The 21,154-nt window shown below is 39.2% G+C and overlaps 3 protein-coding genes across 6 annotated transcripts in view; 1 reads left to right on the forward strand and 2 right to left on the reverse strand.

Moving 5' to 3' along the window:
* Positions 1–1,238: 1,238 nt before the first annotated feature.
* Positions 1,239–5,565, forward strand: LOC144629995 (uncharacterized). Its single transcript, XM_078488255.1, has one exon. The coding sequence runs from the start codon at positions 1,298–1,300 to the stop codon at positions 3,902–3,904; it is 2,607 nt and encodes an 868-aa protein (XP_078344381.1). The 5' UTR covers positions 1,239–1,297; the 3' UTR covers positions 3,905–5,565.
* Positions 5,566–6,031: 466 nt separating this feature from the next.
* LOC144629996 (apolipoprotein L3-like) lies at positions 6,032–9,367 on the reverse strand. Its single transcript, XM_078488256.1, is given in 3 exon segments — positions 6,032–7,105; positions 7,108–7,985; positions 9,229–9,367. Coding segments are annotated over 3 exon segments (1,008 nt in total). The 5' UTR covers positions 9,270–9,367; the 3' UTR covers positions 6,032–7,016.
* Positions 9,368–12,019: 2,652 nt separating this feature from the next.
* The window catches only part of LOC144630696 (voltage-dependent L-type calcium channel subunit beta-1-like), a 28,474-nt gene continuing 19,339 nt past the window's right edge, over positions 12,020–21,154 (reverse strand). For all 4 annotated transcript variants that reach the window (XM_078489072.1, XM_078489073.1, XM_078489074.1 and 1 more), the window contains 7 exons: positions 20,715–20,860; positions 20,108–20,191; positions 19,419–19,477; positions 18,670–18,782; positions 17,922–18,073; positions 17,348–17,443; positions 12,020–16,590 (listed from right to left, as the gene is read on the reverse strand). In XM_078489072.1, coding sequence (XP_078345198.1) covers positions 16,393–16,590; positions 17,348–17,443; positions 17,922–18,073; positions 18,670–18,782; positions 19,419–19,477; positions 20,108–20,191; positions 20,715–20,860 — 848 coding nt within the window. In that variant the 3' untranslated portion in view covers positions 12,020–16,392. The remainder of the gene's footprint in view (positions 16,591–17,347; positions 17,444–17,921; positions 18,074–18,669; positions 18,783–19,418; positions 19,478–20,107; positions 20,192–20,714; positions 20,861–21,154) is intronic.

The raw sequence follows: 21,154 nt of genomic DNA on the forward strand, positions 1-21,154 counted from the left end.
TGGCCACCCCCCAGGGGGGTACTCCGGCTTGTAAATGACGGGGATGATCGAATGGAGGCAAAATTCAGGACCCCAAAAAATCCCTAAGTCTTCCGACATTACCCAAAAAAATCCCTGATCCAAAAATAACCCCCCAAAAAATCCGTTGTCAAATTACCCCTAAATTGCCAGGAGGTGCAATTAAATAACACAAAGAACGCTCGTTTTGTTTATTCATCATACCATAAATACGCCAAGGTCGCGCTAAGGCACATTAGTTCGTTTAAATACCCCAAAAATCCCCTATTTAAATCAGGATACCCCAAAAAATACTTGCCAAATTTTCCAACCCAAAAAAATCCCGGAAACGAAAATTTTAAACCCCAAAAAATCCTTCGATCATCCCCGTCATTAACAAGCCGGAGTACCTCCCCCCCCCTGGGGCCACCCCCCCCCCCCGTTTCAATCACTGTGCAAACCCCACCGTCTCATAATGTTGGATACTGTGTAACCCCTGTTTAGAGAACGCGAGACAAACGCTGCAGTAGCACATCAAACAGGGGGGCCACGTACGCAATCCCCCACCCCACCCCCTTACAGTAAAGTATCATCTTATTCCCCATTGTAGTGATATGCTAATTTAGTTTCAAAAGAAAAGAAATGTTCTTAGAAAGAGTTGTTTTGGCTAGAGAATGATTCTACGAATCATTCAATATTCATGTACTGACTGCTTGCGGCTCATTTGAAATGTTTTTTTTAATAAAATAAAATTGACGGTAAATGAAAAAATATGGATTTCATATATAACAGACCATATACGCACTTTGCCTGCCTACATCGGCCGTTTCAAACAAATACTTAAATATATAATACATCCACTCCGGGAATTTGGGATGTTTCCAATAAAATGTTTTGATCGCATGTCTGGTTTCCGAGAATCGTTTAAATTAATACATGCAATGTAATTTCTAGACCAAGTGCTTTGGGAAATTATTATAGTTCGATATCGAGCTTACCATACCGGTTTATTAAAGTTTCTGACCAAAAAAGTAAAATGTAAAGCGTGGCGGAGAAACAGGCAAAGAGCTAATAACCTTACATAGGCAAACACAATTTTGTGTCATTACGCAAATTTAACAACCAGATAATCATGAAAGGCAATAAATAAAGAATCTGAATTGCGATTGGTTGAAGCGCTAGCTGATACCTGCCTAAAAAAACTGATATGACAACTGATTAACATTTTGGTAAGACGCAGATCTGTTTCTCAGGAGTATTTAGAGACGTTGGTGTCTTTCGCTTAACACAGTTGAAGAAAATGGCTGAATCACTCTTTAAGCCTTCGGAGGAAACAACCAATGGCTTAAGACTATGGTGGTTAGTGATTGATGGCGGAACACGCGTTCTAAGGGAGGTTTTTCATTCTATTCATCCTGTCGAAACATTGCAATCAGTCTTCGAAAACAACCGTGAACATCTACGCAAACATGTGAAATGCCAGTGGGAAAAGTTATTCCCCGCTTCAGGTAACCCACCAGATTCGAAAACATTTGACATCACGCTTTTACATCTCTTACTTCGGGAAGTTTGCAATTTGACGGCGCCTTCAACTGGATGGCACGACATGCCTGCTGAAAGTGATGATAGTCGTGAAGCAAACATTGTCCGAATCAAACGCTTACGAAATGAGTTGAGTCACATTGCCTCTACCACTATCACAAACGAGGAGTTTGAAGACAAATGGAACACCGTTTCTTCGGCATTGGTAGCCTTGGGACTCGACCAGCAAGAAGTTGCACGTCTGAAGACTGAACCCATTGATCATGACACAAAACGGCGTTTGTTGCTTGAGCTTTCCAGTTGTCTTCCAGACGAAATGCCAGATGTATTTGGTCGAGAGGAAGAGATAAAGCAAGTCACAGAAGATATTCAAAGTGGAAAAGTCGCTGGTGTGGTCATTACTGGGGGACCGGGATTCGGTAAGACCACTGTGGCCAAAGAGGTGGCCTACGAGCTTGATAAACCAGAGAATGACAGAACAGTGTTATTTTGTAGTCTAAGATCCGAGGAAACGTTTGACGAAGTAGCCACAAAAATGATTCTTTGCTGTGGGGAGATCCATTTTCAGTTACCAAGTAACCCGGAACAGTGGCTGAAACAATGGTGCCTACAGCTAAAACAGGTTCAAAAGCAAGTCACATTTGTCCTCGACAATGCTGAAGCTGTACTTGCCCACTCCGAAGACCGACAGAAATTTGTAAGCATCCTTAAAGATATGAGAAGTTTATCAGGACAAAAAGTGACTTTTGTCATTACTTCGCGAACATTTTTCAGTCATCCTGACCTCAAGATGGAAGAAAGAAGACTGCCTTCTCTATCACCTGAAGACGCAAAGAAAATTCTGACGTCTCGCGTTACAGATCCAGAAATTCTTAAGACCCTTTCAAAGACAGACGAGGTAGTAAAATTGTGCAATGGTGTTCCCTTGGCGCTTCACATTGTTGGCCGTCATCTTGCACACATTAAAGAAGACACACTTATTAAAAGACTCGAAGAGAAACCTTTAGAGTTTCTTGAAGAAGGTGACCTTTCTGTAAAAAATGCAATCCAAACCTCCTTTGGTCAATTGAAAAAATGCGAACAAGAAGCCCTAGTTCTCTTGTCTCGGTTTCCTGGCTCATTCGATTCTGATGCTGCCGAGGCTGTAATTACAGCAAGAACCGATGCTGAAGCTGATCACGACCCAATTTTGATTCTTCTCTCATTAGTAAAAGGACCCCTTGTCGAAAATCCTGGCTCTTACAGATATGAAATCCATCCGTTTGTCCGACAATTTTTAACGAAGATTGCACAAGAATCTGATTCATCCAGGTTTCAGCAGCTTTTAGATCGGGGCAAAAAACTAGCTTGTGCTCACTTTATGTCTCGCCTTGATAAGAATGCAAGTCTGTTTTGGAGCAAAGACAAGTGCAAAGAATCCATTGAGGCTTTCAATGAAGACCGCCACAACTTTGAGTATTTCCTTCACATTTATGCTCAAGGAAGAGAAACCCAGGATCAAGAGATCGTGGACGCTTGTAAAACCTTTATCGACGATCTTCCCCAGAATTGCATGTACTTAGAAATGTGTGTTCTCCCGAGGTTTTACACTGAGTTCCTGGAAAGCTTGTTAAAGACCTTTCCCTTAGACAATCAACCAGTGCACAGAGTGGAACTTTTATGTCTGGTTGGTCATGAAAGCAGAAAAAAAGGAGACCAACAAATGTACAACCAGATTTTGGAGGAGGCCAATCAAATTCATTCTAAAAATCGCGCTAAATTTGAATCAAATCCGCTGTCAGAAGTGTACTTTTGCAATAGTTATGCGCGCTTTCTATCCGGTAAAAGAGACCCACGTGATAACAAGAGAATACAAAGAAAAATTCAAAGTGCATTGAAAGTCTCCCGGGCAAAGTTGGGTGAACACCCGCAAACAGCAGTAACTCTGAAACGTGCTGGAATGTTTGAAAAGGACCGTAAAGACCGCGTTGAAGCTGAAAGGCTGTTAAAGGAGGCACTAGAACTCTTCCAAAAGTGCCTTGGAAAACACTTGCTAACTGCGTTTTGTCTTAAGGACATTGCGGATCTTTGTTTTAAATGGAGCAATGAGAAAGGTTTGGACATATGCCTTAAGTATTATGAAGAGACCACTGCAATGTTCGAGGATCTTGGAATGGGCGGTAGCAAAGAAACTATCCTGACTCTAAAGAACTTTGCCATTTGCCACAAGAAGAAAAGAAACCTTGATGAGGCCATGAAGTTACTTACAAAGGCAGAGATGATTGCCGAGCGAGAGTTAGAAGTGGATCACAAGTGGAAAGCTTTTATAAAAGCCGAAATCGCTCAGTTACGGAGAGGAAATGAGAAATCAAGAACAAGCAATTGAATCGATGAAAGAAGGGCTACTGACGGGACAAAGATTAAATTTATCGGTTGTTAAGATGCAAACAAGGATGAAATACGAAAATTCATATTTCTGAAGGAAGACGTTTCACGCATGTAATGAATTCCCAAATAACACGGTAGCATGATTTCCCTTTCTATGGCATTGTTCTATTAATTGCCAACATCAGCTTAAACGATAATCATTTATTAGCGCTAGTGAGTCGAGTTTTCGAATGGCACATAGAAGATAGTTTCAAAAAATGGGAATCTCCAAAATAACTAGTAGTCGGAAGGTAAAACGCATCGTATATTAAGGCTGCGTGATAGATAATAAGGATTTTCGCAATGATATTTTAATAACATTTTTGTCAATTATTTTAGAGTGTAACTGCAAAATGAGACTATATTCCTGTCAAAATGAAAATTTGAATGGAAAATAGTAGCTGGATAGAGTTTCTGGAGAGCTGAATGGAAAAAAAGTTGCAGCATGGAGCTAGGAGCTCCCCAGCAACTTCATTGCTCGATACTATTTATTGTGCGACTATATAGTAGGAACTCTTTAGATTATTTTTGGTACAGAACGCGGGAGGGATTGGGCCGAGGGAGAGGGGAGTGTGGGTTTTTGCGCAATTTATTTGCGTTGGCTCTTTGAGCTTGCGTCACCGTGCTGATGAGACCCAAAAAGGAGAAACAGCTGTCCACGGTTGTAATCCTGCTATATCGGTTCTAATCGTGGTAGTGTCTCGCAAAGCCTACTGTTTTCACGTAGTATAATTAGCCTTGCACTATTTTTTTGTTATTATAGATTTTGACTATATTGGTCTGCATGTATGGTTCGTGCACTCAGGTTAGCAACTAGTACCAATTTACGCTACCCACTCTCCCAGTGCAGCTAAATTGTCATGACCGACATTTTTCCGATTAGTCACGAGTGCTTAATGGGAAAAGTTGAGACACAACAATAGACCATTTCTTGATACGAATTAGGTATAATTTTTGAAAGAAACTACCGAAGCATTTGATGGGTGAGGTTTGGTTTAATTACTGACAGGGTATCGATTTTGGGGTCAGTGTAAATAAGGTATAAAAAATGGCATATTTTTGTCTGAAATAGGGTAAGCGTTTCAGGAAGCGCGCTGCACATCTCCACCTTGCCTAGTTCGTTGGGTCTATTTTCCTCGCAGTCAACCTATTTCGGGTCATGTGGTACGAGTAGTGACGTCAACGAGATAGTGAAGGCTTGAGAAGAAAGCCGTACAGAAACTAGGCAAAACTTCACCCAGTACCCTCCCGAGTGTTCGGTTGAAACAAAACGACCAATTTGCAAACCAAGGGACCCGTTTTCATAAATCTACTTTTCTCAAATTTCCAGAAGTGTAGCAGTTCTCGTAAGCTTGTTATTCTACTGGTCCTCTAGTGTAGCAGTCGCTATTGTTTCTGGGGTTTAGGGGCATTGTACCAGTTGTTTGTTCTATTGTTTTCTCGAAGGGTAGCGAACCATTTATGTGACCTTGTGAGAGTTGCTACCTGACCCCAATTTTCTCTTAGATGCACGAACACATGTTTAGGAAGCCAAGTACGACCAATTTATTTGCAGTTAATGTTTGGTAGTCATTAAACTTGAGCATGGTGCTCGGGGTTGATCGCTGAAAGTGTAGAAAGAAACCTCTAAAATAGTAGAATCCCGTTTTGTGGACGTAGATTCCCCTCTAAAGATGTACTCTCCCCCTCCCCCCCCCCTCCACCCGCCCCCGACATGCCTGGGTGCCCAAGTTGAACACTGGCAAGGAGGAAAAGTACTGTACTGTTACAGTTAATGTAGAATTTTGCAGATTTTTAGACTCATTTATATTCAATGAAATTTCTATTAAAAAACAATTCGCAGAATTGAAGTGGTATTCATAGTGACTAAAGCTGTCGGCTTTATTTTTACTCCCCTTCTACCGGTTTTTTTCTTCAGTTCTTCACAACAAAAGAAATGCCGTTACAGAGCCAATGTTTTAGCTAGTTTCCGTTGTTACCTGTAACATTCAGTTTGTTTCAAAAAGATGAAAACTACTAATGCAGTTTTGGTTTCTACTTTACTGTTTGGAATAAGTAACTTTTACAACATTAACAATTCTTATTACAAGTTCTAATCTAAATCACATCGGCTGTTCCGTTTGTTTCGATCAAACTTTCAGTCAATATTATAAAATTGCTCCGCAACATTTCAGAGTTTCCCATCAAGAACTCGGTTATATGTCTGCGTCTCAAAAGGACTGTGCATTACGGAACACACGAATTTGATTGGCTAAAATCCATATTGATCGAGCATCCAGACCGGCTAAACTTCCGGTGAGAATTTTTACAAACGAAACTACAAAAAACATTGACTTTCTGCTAAAAATACTAAATGGAAGAGCCAAAAAGTTTAACGAGAAAAAAGTGAAGAGAACGATCAAAACTTAAGCAAATTAAACTTTTGAAAGTTCAGCTCAGGCATGCAGTCAAAACAGCAACTGGAGACGAAATTGCGAGATGTATTTGCAAGGCCAGAAGCACTCAACACGACTAAAACCCACTCAAATGTTTTTTTTTAATGTTTTGTCAGTTGTTGAAAGAGACTAGATAAATTGAAACATACCTGACACATGCGTGAGTTTGACCTCAGATCCTTTGTCTAAACTGCCCGTCTGCACAGCAGAAGTCAGTAATTACGAAATGTCTTCAGACCACATAATCAGATAAACATCTTATCTCCGCAGCAGATGTACTGATATAGTCTTATTTAGTATATATTTTTAATCTCAGTTAGAACCTTTCTGAAAACCAGTGTATACTAATAGTAAATGAAGGTTTCTTAATAAAAGACCATCATCATCATCATCATCATCAGTAAATGTGCTCATGACGTCACCTCGGCGAAGATCCTCCCTATAGACATCCTGCGCTGTTTATAGGAGATAATTATCTCTTCGAAAGTATTTAATTGACATAATTTCTTGGAGTCGTGAATACAAGTGGATTACTATCATTACTATCACGATTACTATCATTTTAATTAGTGTTAATTTCTGTTATTTTTTGTAAGTCTAATATTGTCATTTTAGCAACAAACTCTCTACATCATCTCACATTTTGTTCATCGTCGTTTTGGTCATGGTCTTCATAGAAACGTGGTTGCTCTTCCTCTCGCCATCTATCCTTTTGATTGCCTCGGAAACCTTTCAGTGATGAACCTCTTGACCAACATTTCAACTTCCTTCTCATCTGGACATTCTAGTGTGTCTAGAATATTTTTGATTTTTTCAACAGCGTTTGACGTCGAGCCTCGATGCAGCTCTAAAGACGACTTCACAAGGAAAAAGATGTCCAATGGCAGAAGAGCAGCGCTTATTACTGAGCCAGCGATCTGTGCTGCTCGAGTTCCAGCCATAGCCGCGCTCCGGGCGAAGGCGCCAGCGGCAGCGATCGATCCTGTCGTCACTGGAGCGGCGGACATTATTGCCCGAAAGAACCTGGCGCCTAAATTCAATTTTTCGTCAGTGGAAGTCGTGAAGTCGTTCGGGAATAGATCTTGGAGGAATTCAAAGCCACTTCCTTCTAATTCCCGTATCAATTCATCTTGCTTCAACTCATTGTGTCTGAGAAAGCCTGACAGGTCGGAGAGGAAGCTTTCCATTTCGTCTAACTGTTCTTGAAGACCCATGCAAGCAGCCGTGTCTTCGTCAATTGTCTGCTGAACATTCTTTACTCCCATCTTTGTAAGGATAGCCTCAGCTCCCTTGGCACCAACCATCACCACTCCCCCCGTGCTACCGATGCCGGCTCCAACAAGAGTAACTATGATCCCGGCTCCAAAAGTGAAGGGCGCGGCAATGAGGCCCGCTATGGACAGGATCCCACCTACAGTACCCATGCCTGCCCCTGCGGCAGTTGATATGTTGACGTTTATGTGGTGTTCATGTAGTTTTGATGCCAGCTCCTCCAGTTGTTCCATAGTTCGTCTTCTCATTGGTATCCATCGAATAAAAGCCTGGTTAAGTTCCTCGCTTCGCCGATTCAACTCTTGAAGTCTCTCTTTGATGGCTGACGAATCACTGCAAAAAAAAAAATTCAATTAATTATTTAATACATATTTTGACCTATTTATTACATATATTGAACAAATTCACGGGAAATGGGACTTCGAGTTAGCGGGATTCTACTGAATTACAACTTTTTCCACGTATTCCAAGCTCAATAACCCAATCACTCTAGATCTGTCGTACCAGACGTCACGCGAAGTGTAAACTACACGTATTCAAAATCGGTACTGAGCAAGCTCGCCGATGTCCTAGCGGATTTGGTCTCTTCGGACCCATCCCCTAGCGGATCACGAATTTGTCCCCCCGCCTCTAGCTCTCCCCCGACAAAAACTAGCACTTGTGTGCGTTACAAGCGCAATTGTATTCACATGAATCTTGCTTCTTTGTTGAACAAAGATTTGTTTTTGAAATAAGAAATTAAAACCTGCAGATTTTGCGTATACCGGATATGCCTGATTCATGAACATGTTTATGTTTATCTAATCGTCAAAAAATACTTTTAATCGTTAAGAATAAGTAATTACACAAAATTCCTCGAAAGTTCAGGATTCCCGTACGAGGAGTATTAAATATTAGTCATCGCCACGACGGATGCCTTACAAACTAGAGCCCCTACGTATTATCAGTATCAGTATAATTTTCGGTGCAAAATTACTTACTTAATGAAGAGACATAAACATTTTTCGTGTTTGGCTTGTTGCCGTTTCTGATAGCCGCTTGGGGTCAAATTTCGAAGCCCGGAAATTCCATCAGTCTAGGCAATATTAGAAAAAGGAACACTTCTTTCATATTTACTTACTTACTGGTAATGCATAGCCCTTTTCAAGGACATGATAAAAGATAAATCATTTCAAGATTTTTACCGAGGCAAGCGCCACGGTTTGCCTCTCATAGCTAAGGCCCTGCGTGTGCTCGCCTTTGTATAAATACATCTATGGTGACCTTCGACAAATTGTGACAAATTGTTGATTTCGTATCCGAATCTTGGAGCGATATCTAAATAGACCAATGAAGATCTTTGTAAAATATCCTTTAGTTCTCTTTTCCATTCTCTCGATTTATTCGGAGTAAATGACGATCCGATATCATTCCACTACTGCTTATCCTTTTTCTTCAACGGAGACCATGAGCTTTGACGTCCAAAAATACCCTCCAGTCGTTTTAAAAACATCGTATATAATAAGTCTAATCAAATTTCCATGAGTATTCCGAATATTATTTTACTGTACATATACTATAATGTGTATAATCAAACCTTTGTTCGTCTTGATTGCGTTCCTCCAACTCAAGACTCATTCTTTTGATGAAGTTAATGAAGACGAACGATGCATTCACCTGACAAATTTCCTAGAAAGCCGGGCCCTCATGGCTAGGCGACAATTCCTCGAATCCACTGCCATCTGAAACTGATGTAACCTGATTCCTGATTTATTTCAACTGTTTATAACTGGGAGGGGTCAATACCGGCTCCAGCTATCCATTTTAGACCGGGGGGGGGGGGGTACTCCCATAAATTTCGGATAGGGGTGTGCCGCGAAGGTTTTTAAACTCTGACCCTATTTAAGAATAAAGAAAGCGAAAATTGATACCCTTTTTAAGGCCCAAAACCGAAAAATGACACCCTATTCAAAGGGAGGAGAAGCGTTCCGTGACGACCCAAACAGCGGCTAACCGCGCACGGCCAAACACAAATCTTTATAAAATCGCTTTATTAATACTTCAACGGATTGTTCGGTTTTAAGAAACTTTTTTATATTAGCTGGGCGTTTATTAAAGCTGATAGAATTTAGGTACCCTATCTAAGGATCACAGCGGGAACACAATGCCAAAAGGAGCAAAAATGATACCCTATTTAAGGACTGAGAACCTCAAAACCATACCCTATCCCACGGCACATACCTAGATAGCCCATATATGGGAGTACCCCCGCCCCGGGGTTTTAGAGAGGTGTCCGTCTTATAGGGAGTTCAGTAAAAGTATTAAAATGGCTAAAAAGCGGCAGCGACGGAACCAACTCCAAGTGTGCGCCTTAAAGGTGTCCGTTGGGAGAGAGTTGACTGTATGATTGAAAAAAAAAGTTGTTTGCATGGCCAAAACGACAAAATAAATTGCTCGCAAACACGATATGCATAAAAAATAGTTTGCATGTTAAAAAAAAATGTTCGCAGAGGTGCATTAATTAAAACCGTCCCTAATCTTACCGGCTGAACAATAGTTCATTTTTTGCTCTTATTTGACATGATAAAGAATTTTCAATAATTCACTGCGAGCAAACCAGCTCAGTGACTGAAGCTCCTGATTTTATTTCGACTCTATCCTCCAAATTTGAAATCGCAAAAAAACGCACAACCCGTCATCAAGGCTTCGTTTTTCAGTTAGTTTCCGTTATCACTAACGTCTGTTTTTGTTCCAAAAAAGGATGAAAAACCGTAGGAAGGGCATAAATTGGATGGCACAAAAACTGATGTAGCTTTGGTTTTTACTTTACTGTTTAGAATAAGAAACATTTACAACAACAACAATTCTAATTACAACTTCTAAATAACTTCGGTGGTTTTGCTTGTACAACAATATATTTTATGTTAGTATTAAATATTCGACATTTATCTGTCCTAACATATTATTATTGAGCGGACATAACTCAAATAAAGGACAGCGAGTTTCTTTCGAGTGAAAAAGACCCACGTGAAAACAAGAGAAGAGAAAGAGAGATTAAAACTGCATTGAAAGTTTTCCAGACAAAACCGGGGTTATGTGATCACCCACAAAAAGCTGTAACTCTGAAACGTGCTGGAATGTTTGAAAAGAACCGTAAAGACCGCGTTGAAGCTGAAATGTTGTTTAAGGAGGCACTGGAACTCTTCTACAAGTGCCTTGGTAAACACTTGCTAACTGCGTTTTGTCTCAAGGACATTGCGGTTCTTTGCTTTAAATGGAGCCACGAGTATGGGTTGGACATACCGTAAAATTTTCGGTTATAAGCCCCCCCGCTTATAAGCCCCCCCCCCCCAGTTATAAGCCCATCTACCTGGAAACAAAAAAATACATCCGATTATAAGCCCCCCTCTACCGGATGACAGTACTGAGCATGGCTAAATGTTGCTTTATTATGCGTTTTTAACTTATAACGTATTTCGACAACACTCCCGTGGCTCTTTTCGAAACGTTTTTTTCAATCCGCTTATAAGCCCTCCCGGATATAAGCCCCTCCAAAACCCCTTACGAAGTTGTATAAGCCCAGGGCTTATAACCGGAATTCTACGGTATGCCTTAAGTATTATGAAGAGAATGTTCGAGGATCTTGGAGTGGGCGGTAGCAAAGAAACTATCTTGACGCTAAAGAACTTTGCAATTTGCCACAAGAAGAAAGGAAACTTTGATGAGGCCATGAAGTTACTTACAAAGGCAGAGAAGATTGCTGAGCGAGAGTTAGAAGTGGATCACAAATGGAAAGTCTGGATAAAGAAGGAATTGGATTCCTTGCATGACGAAATGGGCAACCAAAAATAAGACATTGACGCAATAAAAGAAGGGCTTTTGATGGACAAAGATTAAAATTGCCCATAGCTAAGATGGCAAACAACAAGATAAAACAGTTTCCGAAGGAAGACTTCACACGCAATTATAAACGCGGAATTGTCCTCAACATGGCGGAGTGATTTCTGCACCTGAAGCTCGTGCCATTACTTGCAAAAATCAACATTAAAATAACAAAAAACGAGTTATGTATAGTCCTTGTAGGTAGCACATAGAAGATTGTTTCAAAATAAGTTGCCTAATGTGTGTCAGCCCCTCTCCCCCTAAAGCAGGGAATTACGCAAGCATGCAAGATTAAACGGGCTATGTTACGCAATTTTAGGCAATTGCAATTTCGGCACTGACCAACTGGTCATAGAATTAACTGGAATATCAAAATAGCGGCTTACCGTAAAACTGTAGACGAACTCAAAAGAAACACAGAAAGGCCAAAAAGGGGCGTGGATGGGCAAAATTAGCGAAGATTAAAACAGGCCGTTGTGGAGCTCTGCTAAAAACCAATCACAACATTTAGTGTTCAAATTTATTTACAAATCACTGTTGAGCATTGCCACAGAGAATCAAATTGCTTAGGAGGCACAATAATAAAATCAACTAGTCTCCAATCCCCACTCCAGACCACTCGGTTAGACTGAGCACTAGCTAGATTGTTCAGAGAGACAAGGCGGTTGGAGTGTTTTGAACCAAATTTAAGAGACTCCAAAATGATTTGTTTAATAATATTTCCTGGTTTTGGGTAAGAGCCATTTTGAATATTTTCTTGTCTAGCAAAACAATCTAGGCGGGCGTGACGAGTCTAAATGCTGGAGTGGTGATTGTACTTTAATTAGCAGACCGCTGACCGTAACAACACTTGTTTACAGGAACAAAGAAATAAACTGGGGCCCGTTTCTCGAAGGTCGCGAAACGTTTTGGCACCCGGAAAGCCATAGCAAAATCTCAAACCTCATGATTACAGAGCTGTTTTATTCCACGATATTTTAATATGTACAGAGGATTCCATTTCATACAAAGTTTCAAGCCTATACACTTCTCTGTTTTTCAGATATAGATAATTAAAAATGGCTTTACGGGCCTGAAAAGTGTTCGGGCTTTCGAGAAACGGCCCCCCTGGCTTGAAAACGTAATGCAAAAATGTCGGTTTCAGTGCTTCCGTCAGCCGTAATATCTACTAATTTATTTAAAAGGTAGTAAACGAGCCCATTTATCAAGATAGATATATAAAAAAACACGAATTCACTTCCTAAGTCGAGACATACCACAGGAATCCCATACAAGCCGCGCTGCTTGTATGGCGTCCCTGTGGAAAGACAAAGATTGGAAGTGGAATAGTAATTTGCACTTAATAATTACTTTCCATACTTTGGCAAACACGATTAGAGCAAAATATACTTACCGGTACCTCATTTAACATTACTATTAATATTTATCATTATAATTTGTTTATTGAACTTGGGTAAAGCTATGAAAATGAATCACCTATAGCCAAGATTCTCATTCAGTTAAGCAGCTCCAAATCCTTGAAACTGCATTAAACTAGAAAGCATTATGTCTAAATGAATCAATCCTAAACACTTAAAAATTAGATACCTACAATTAAAATGAAGCATAACAAAATATTTCCCAGTGTTGAGCGGATTGCCTTATAAATACAAATATTTAGAATAGAATAGATTCAAATTTTACAAGAAAATGTTTTGCAAACACAGCGTCTTTCAGCTCTGCTGTGCTCTGCCTTAAAATGGTACCGTGGAAAATTACTTTTTTTCTAAAATATCAACATCTAAATTAACTCCACATATCTTAAACAGAACTATCTTATTACAGGAATTTTGGAGATCGTATTTTTCGTTTTACACCGAAAAAGTCAGCAAAAATTGGAATTAATGAACTAAATGTCAAATTAAATCAAAACACTTTACAAAATGACACGGAGTCCTTTTTTTATCAGATACATTAGTTCTCTTTCATAAAATCCTCATTAGCGTTCAATTTCAGTATTCGCGCATGGTATTCTTATGTCCCTCTATCTCTGAAAAAAGTAAATTCCCATCTTTGATTTACAACTCGCTTTTTTAACGTTGAATCTCTGATCTGCACGATGAAACCGCGAAATTACGCGACTTGGTTTCGAAACAGTTATGCAAAAGCGCGAAAATTTGGTATCGCGAAAATCGCGAAATTAAGTTGCCGCGAAAATTTCCTGCAATAAGGTAGCTTAAGAGAGTTTCTTTTCAGTGATCAGTTCAGCTGTTGGCTTGATCACGTATCAATAACAAGAATAGAATTTAGATTTTGATACTCTTATTGTAACAATAAATTGCAACAATAATTGATGCTCGATTAAGATAACAAACTTAAATAACTACTATTGAAAACAATATTGAAAAGTGGCAGTAAAACAAAACTTTCAAAGGTGCCATTAAATAGATAAGTAAACCCTTTAAGCCCCAATATCCACATACAAATTCTCCTAACATATCTCCATACATTCTCTTGCCAAAATCGAAGTTGTATTGTAACGCAACGTGTAACGCAATGCTTCAGCGTCACAGGTAGACATTGGGTTTTTCATTTGAATTTTTTTATCATTTTATTAATTTTCATAGCTTTTTCTGTTGATTAAGTATTCAAATTGTTAGGAGAATTTTGATGTTGGTCACCTATGGGACTCAAAGGGTTAACACCGAGGGAATAGTTTCGCCCACCTCTAATCAGATTCAAAAAAACTTTCATTACTCTCTGTGCCTCTTCGGTACAAGTACATCTGTACAATGCCTGTCTACAACACCCTATGATGGGGAATCTCTTAAAAATAACTTTTTCTACTAGCACTAAGTTAAATAGAGCTGCTATACATGTACAATAAACTTCTCCAAGCAATAATTCGCCAACATACTTGTGGAGGTTCATAATATTAAACTTTCAGAGTAAAAAGACCTCACTCACTCGACTTTCTAATCACTGGAGCAACTGAATTTTGCACCCATCATGACAAAAGTACATAAACAGGAAAATTACTAATTGACCAAGTATTTCAGCCATTCTGCCTGTTATCAAGAAAATGTCTAAAGACCAAAATGTTTGCTTAGAGCAGTTTTCAATTGAGTGCCGCTAAAGCAAAACAAAGTACTGGTAATCACTCTGGCCAATCACAAACGACACAGACAATCCAGTGAACCAATAAAAACTCGAAGCAAATACATGTAGCCGACACGAAGCGCGGGAAAACATGCACGAGCGAATCACGATTGGTTTTGGTTTTACTTCTGATTGGTTAAGAGAGTGGCGCGAGTTTTTTTGAGCCAATCACTAGTAATGCAAAACTAAAGCAAACAAGAATTACTTTCGACACTCAAGTGAAAACCGCTCTAAACAGATACGCAAGAATTTCTATTACCAGCGCTTGCATCCAGCAGTTCAAATTATCTTATAAAATGAAATAGAATCTGGCTGTGCTAGCATTGCTACAAAACTGAACCTCTGGCAGCAGCACAAAAGAGGAATAACCCTTTCACCGATCCCTATCATCAGCTCTTTATCAATATTACCTACTCACTATTTTCTCTACTTATAAAAAAAATGGCCGCAGTCACAAGTAAACGCTATGTTACATAACACTGAAGAAAGTGTAATATTTCATTGTAAGGAGATAGGAGCCACATTGCTTTCTTAAAACAATATAAAATAGCTAACAATTACCTGGCTCTGAGCCATACTTGTGTCTTTTGTCACTAAATAATTAATTTTCCCATCTACTGTTTTACAATGCTGTACAATTCTTTTCCTGGCAAGGGGAGGGAAGAAGATTGACTTCGCGAAAGCTGCTAAATAACTTGAACTTTCAAAACACAAGTACTGTAGTACGTTTTAGAAAATCTTAACCATGCTAACTAGGGCAGTGAATTTTGAAACGATTCACTGATGACAGAAAGATTTATTAAACTAGCCAACTTCAAATTGGAAGTGCATTACTTTTACTTAATCTCCTCTGACGCATCACAAATACCACAGTCATCCAACAGTTGCACAAGTGCCACTGTCGCAAAACATAATGAAAAACCTGTATAAACCTGCTTAAACCTGCTTGCAAGCTGGTTGAAAACCAAAACGCTAACTTGGAGAAGAGAGTATGGTAGGGCAAGTATTGAGATAAAAAAGCCTAATGCCTATAATTTTATAAGTAGTTTGCTTGACAATACAGAATATTTTCTATGACAAGGAGGCAACAGTGCAATTTTGCCAGTCCATCTGTTACTAACTAACAAAGAAAGCTCTAGAACTTCATACACAGAATAACTTTTGCTGTTTCCCACCCATTCCAAGATCTAAAGAAACCAATTGAATTCCTTGAACTCCTGGCTAAGATTTTGTCACGAACCTTTACAAAAAGAATTCTCCGCCTTATGGATTTGTAATCCAACCCTAGATAATTCAGTCCTCCAGTTCCTAGTTCATAAACTATTAATAAATGATTAAAAAATACTTAGCAGTTCCTGTGAAGGGTGATGCGCTCCTCTAACAAGCCCAATTCATTTGTCCTTCTCCAAAGCAGAGCTGCAGTTGATTATGATACTAATTGCCTTGTCGGAGCACGATACATTGTACATCTCGACCAAGGGTCTCTCTCGATTAAGGCCCAGCATCTCCGCCAGGCAATACACATTCACTGCATACTTCAATGTCACTCCGTGAGTTTTAGATTTGTCTGTACCGTGAAATGTCGGAATTCTCTTGACTAACTTTTTTATTGTCCCCAATGGCCATGAATACATAGAAGTACTAGCTTGACATGCATCTTGGGTAGTAAATTCTGTCCAGTTGTTCTTGGGCAAAATCGAAGTTGCATTGTAACGCAACGTGTAACGCAATGCTACAGTTGTCACAGGTAGACACTGGGTCGTTCGTTAGAGTCCACAGTGTGATACTGTTGGCTTGATGGTGACGGCTGAACAGTCGGCAGCCTGCTGCCTGGTTGATTCGGTGGATGTGTTGCTCTCCAATAACTCTCAAGAAACTCCCCTAGGTGATCACAAGCATCGTCGAGTTGCGCTTCATCCAGAACAAGATCATAAGAATCCTTTATGCAAAAAACAAATTTCGCATGTTAGAGCAGTTTTCACTTGAGTGTCGAAAGTTAATTGCGTTTGCTTTGGTTTTGCATTGCTACGCTTAGTGATTGGTTTAAAAATCTCGCGCCACTTTCTTAGCCAATCAGAAGTAAAACCAAAACCAATCGTGACTCGCGCGCGCACGTTTTCCCGCGCTTCGTGCCGGCTACATGTATTTGCTTTGAGTTTTGATTGGTTCACTGAATTGTCTGTGTTTTTTGTGATTGGCTAAAGTAATTACTTTGGTTTTGGTTTTGGTTTTGGTTTTACGACACTCAATTGAAAACTGCTCTAGTGTGAACTATTTGTCATCAAAAACTTCCTTTGGGTTAATGCCCATCTCCAATCGTTTCAAAATTTCTTATTGGTAGAAACTGGAAAATGTAATTACCACACAAAAGTACTGTTCAGAAGCTTTCATTTGAATGGTCACACACTAGGGTTTTTATCCACAGACTTATTATTTTGCTTTTTATATAAACAAAGTTGAATAAGACTTAAAGAAGATTTCTACGAAGATTGACCGAAGATCATTCCCTGAAGAAATCAGAATACCGATGTTTTCCGACTGAGACTGCCGAAGATTTCCAAGAGAGATCCGAAGTCGATTCGACTACCTACCAGCATTGTTCAGAAAGACTTTAGCAACAGTGACCACAGCAATTATGATTTTTCTGTGTGGTGAAAGATTTTATAAATAATAAAAATATTTTTCTTCATACTCACATCACCGCATTGTGCTAATTTTTCAGCTGCCACTAACTGAACGTTGAGATTCCTAGACTGTGACTTGCCACGCGTTTTTATGAGCCTCTGTAAGACCTGTCAAAAAATAAATTGTATTGTATAAATTGACATGACAAGCTCTGGCCATAAATATCGATTTTGAAGGGGCACAGAAACAACTTGAAAACGTTGGCTTATGTTTTCAAATTGCAATCCATTTCCAACCGAGCCATCCACAGCCAAACACGCTTTTAATTACTTTTAATGCGCTTTTTAAGTACTCCAAAATAACAATTGTTTACATAAATTGACCATTATTTTTACGTTTCCTACGACACAAATATAAATTTTGGCCGTTCAAAAATAGTCCCTTTAAAAACCTATTTAAGAACCTAAGTAGCCTAAGATCCCACCAAATACCATTTCTATAAGAACTTATTAAGGCTAAATTGGAAAAATCTAGGTTCTTATATGCGGGTTATTACTGTATTCTATACTTGATAACTTTCTATAGAGCAGTGCTGAACAGCAGTTACATGTAATGTAATTAAAAGTAATAAGAACAAAGAATTACCTTGAGCGAGTTAATTTTGATGTAGACAAGCAGAGGAGCTAAATTCGTCTTGAACAGCTGAGTTGGATGATTGACACTTTCACAGTCTAACACAACCAAGTTAAGCCCTCGAGCCAATTCAAATATCCGTTCAATCTCTAACTGTACTTCAGCTGCAAAGAATGTACAGTACATTAATTAAAAGTCTGCATTCAGGCCTAGTGCATGGCCTATCAGGACAGAGCTTATCCCTGTTTATATAGTACGAAGTGGCTAGGAGTATTTCTATCCCTTTATGGATGGGATGCTAGTCCATTGAAGGGTTACCGCGAGAATTTAATTCACTGACACTGACAGACTTTCTTATTTTCCGTAGAAACAGATATGCCACAAATGGGTCACTTTTGGGCTTTTAGTCAAGATAAAGACTGAAAGGGAGGGGTTGAGTGTGGATACCAACAAACACATAATGGAAATTTGTGAATGTTTCTACAGTGTATGACTCTATGCAAAAAGAGCTCTCAGCCAATTGGAGGGCTCAGTTTGTGACGTCATGTTAGTCATGTGACTCAGTCGAACTACATGCATGCCGTGTAGAAATCAAAACATGGAGTTTCTGTTGCAGATAAAAGATTTTCATCTTATTTCATTTACGCTTGCTGTTAGTGTAAGGATACAGTTTCTGCCTGTAAGCTATTTCAGAGGGAAACAATGTCATTTGAAGTGAAAATGCGCAATTAGGAACTAAAGGAAAGAGGTTAATACATACCAAGTCCTGAAGATTTACTATTTGATCTTTCCATTAGTGTTCTCTTGCTGGGATTCGAAAGATTTGACCTTTTAGCCAAGGTTATGTCAGCATTTACACGTGATATTGTTATCCTGTAAAGTATAAAATAATCATAAGTTTGTACACAGCGAAGCAAATTACACTGTTTGCCTAAAAACGCTTCAGAAAAACATTCTAAGTTTTACTGAAAATTTCCGTAAAATTTCAGTCAATGCAAAACATGTTGATGGGAAAAAACCTTAACAAAAACTCAACCAGCCGCAAAAATTGACACAGAACGACGCTCCAAAATAAGCTCATTTAGTCCACATGGCGACTAAAATTTTGGAGCTGGTGACTACATTGGAACCAAAGTCGACTGAAATTGAGAAGAAGGATTGAAAGCGTGAGCTTAATTGGCAACCAAATTTTTTTACTGGCGACCAAACTTGAGCAGTCGGTGGCCAAATGGCCACAAAGGAAAGAAATAAACTTGGAGGGTTGAAGAACAGATCAGTTTTCATGTAATTGTTATTTCTGTGTAAGTGACTGTGATTGCTTAAAAATGCTCTGTTAAGTTTATACAGCGACCATAATGGAACCAACCTTCTATGATCACAGTTTTCAACAGAAATAACAGAATGCACTGCAACATGGTTGCATTTCTTTTAATTTATACAAAACGTCCATTTACTGTCGCTCATTTGATGTTTTGCTGTGTGACGTTTATAAGAGATGGTGAAGCTTACCTTCCTGAAAACTTGTGTTTCATATAATCAAACAAAGCTTTCTGCATCATATCCGTGACCTATCAAAACACAGTGATCAACAGAGAGAATCACCTCACTGATAAGTTAGGAGAATTCAACCACTGTTAAAGTCAAGGTCCCTTTGAGGATCATTTACTTATTATTTGTTGTGACCTGAATGCTTGGTTATGTAATGTCATTGTGGTCATTGTGAGGGGAAAAAAAGTTCAGATCTTTTTTAGGGTTGGAAGCAGACTGATGTAAGCCCTTTTAATAATTATTTAAGCCAGCATCATTTTTAGGCAATGACGATGGCTTAAATGTTATAAGGTGGTCGACAGAATCTGTACCACTTAATGTTGCGATCAACCAATCAATAAAACCGAGTGGGACTAGGTGCTAGCTGTAGGAATGAATGTTACGTGAACAGAGATCAAGTTGACAAGAAATTGTTGCGAAAAACATGAAACAAAAAAACTCCTGGAAAGTTGGAAAGGACTGATAAGAAGTATAAATGAAAGAGACATTATATATTTGATGAGTTCTATTGAATTCAGTAAAGGGACATAATCACATTCTCTACTTTGATGGGCCTGTGTTGTCGGTCTATGTAAACAATTATCCTTTAAATTATCTTCTTAAAAACACAGTGGTTTAGACTGTTTGTTTGAATTGAATAAAACACGCACCTCATAACCCTTTAGAGAAGGTCCAAGTAACACAATGGGCCGCATTGAGGGTACGACGTCATAAGGAGAGAATTGTTCTTGTTGCTAAGGAGATAAACAATTCTAAACATTAGAAACAGCTGCATTCAAAAGGAACTTGATGCACGATGTGCCTATAAGTCTGGCAATTACTGTACATCGAGTTTAGTGGAGACCTATCACTGCTGGTTGATGTGGTCATCTTAAACTAGAGGCTGATAACCACGTTTAACAGTATACTAAATCTCTATTAAGGCCTTAGATTGCAATTTTGAGTCTAATGTTTTTTGCCAGAGTATGCCTTTGGAACCCCCAGGATTCTGATGCCTGAAGTGGTGGATCGAGGGGAGGGACTTAAAGACGTTAAAGATTGTTTTTAAATGACTCCCGCAGCTAGGATTTGTTTTGGGTGTACAACCTAGAAAGATGGGCCCCTCCGTTCAAGGTCTGGATACTCGTCTGTGCAAGTACCCGGCTAGTGAAAATCAGCAGTAGCCAAGCCCTTACATGCAACTAAAGGTGACTGCACTAACTTGTAGCTGTCAAAATTATACCGTCCAACATTCATTATTAACAAAATGACAGGTACCTTTTTGAAGAATGGCTTCTTTGATTTGCCGCCCTGTGTTCCTTGTGAGGAGAGTGTTGCTCCTGACCCTGATCTGGGCAATGATTTGGGAGTCGGACTTGATGGGCTTTGTTCCTCATCATATTCTAAGCCATTTTCATTGTCGACTGTCATTGACAGAAAAGATACATTGTTTAACAAAACAAATGAAAAAATAACCAAAAAAGGTCAACCTGTAGCTTACTAAACGTAGAATCCTGATACCTCTAACACTAAGGTTTACCAAAACAGCTGAAGTCTGACGTTCATTCATTCTCGGCCCCATAGCCCTTTTGTTTCTCTTAGCCGGCTTGGCACGAGAAAACGAAGGGCTCTGGGGACATAGAATTTTTGAATCAATTCGAATTTTTTTGATTGGCCGTTTGGAACAAAGAATTCCTAAACGGAAGTAAAAAACGCAA

The sequence above is a fragment of the Oculina patagonica genome, chromosome 11, assembly GCF_052425735.1.
Source record: "Oculina patagonica isolate OP01 chromosome 11, crgOcupat, whole genome shotgun sequence".
NCBI lineage: Eukaryota > Metazoa > Cnidaria > Anthozoa > Scleractinia > Oculinidae > Oculina > Oculina patagonica.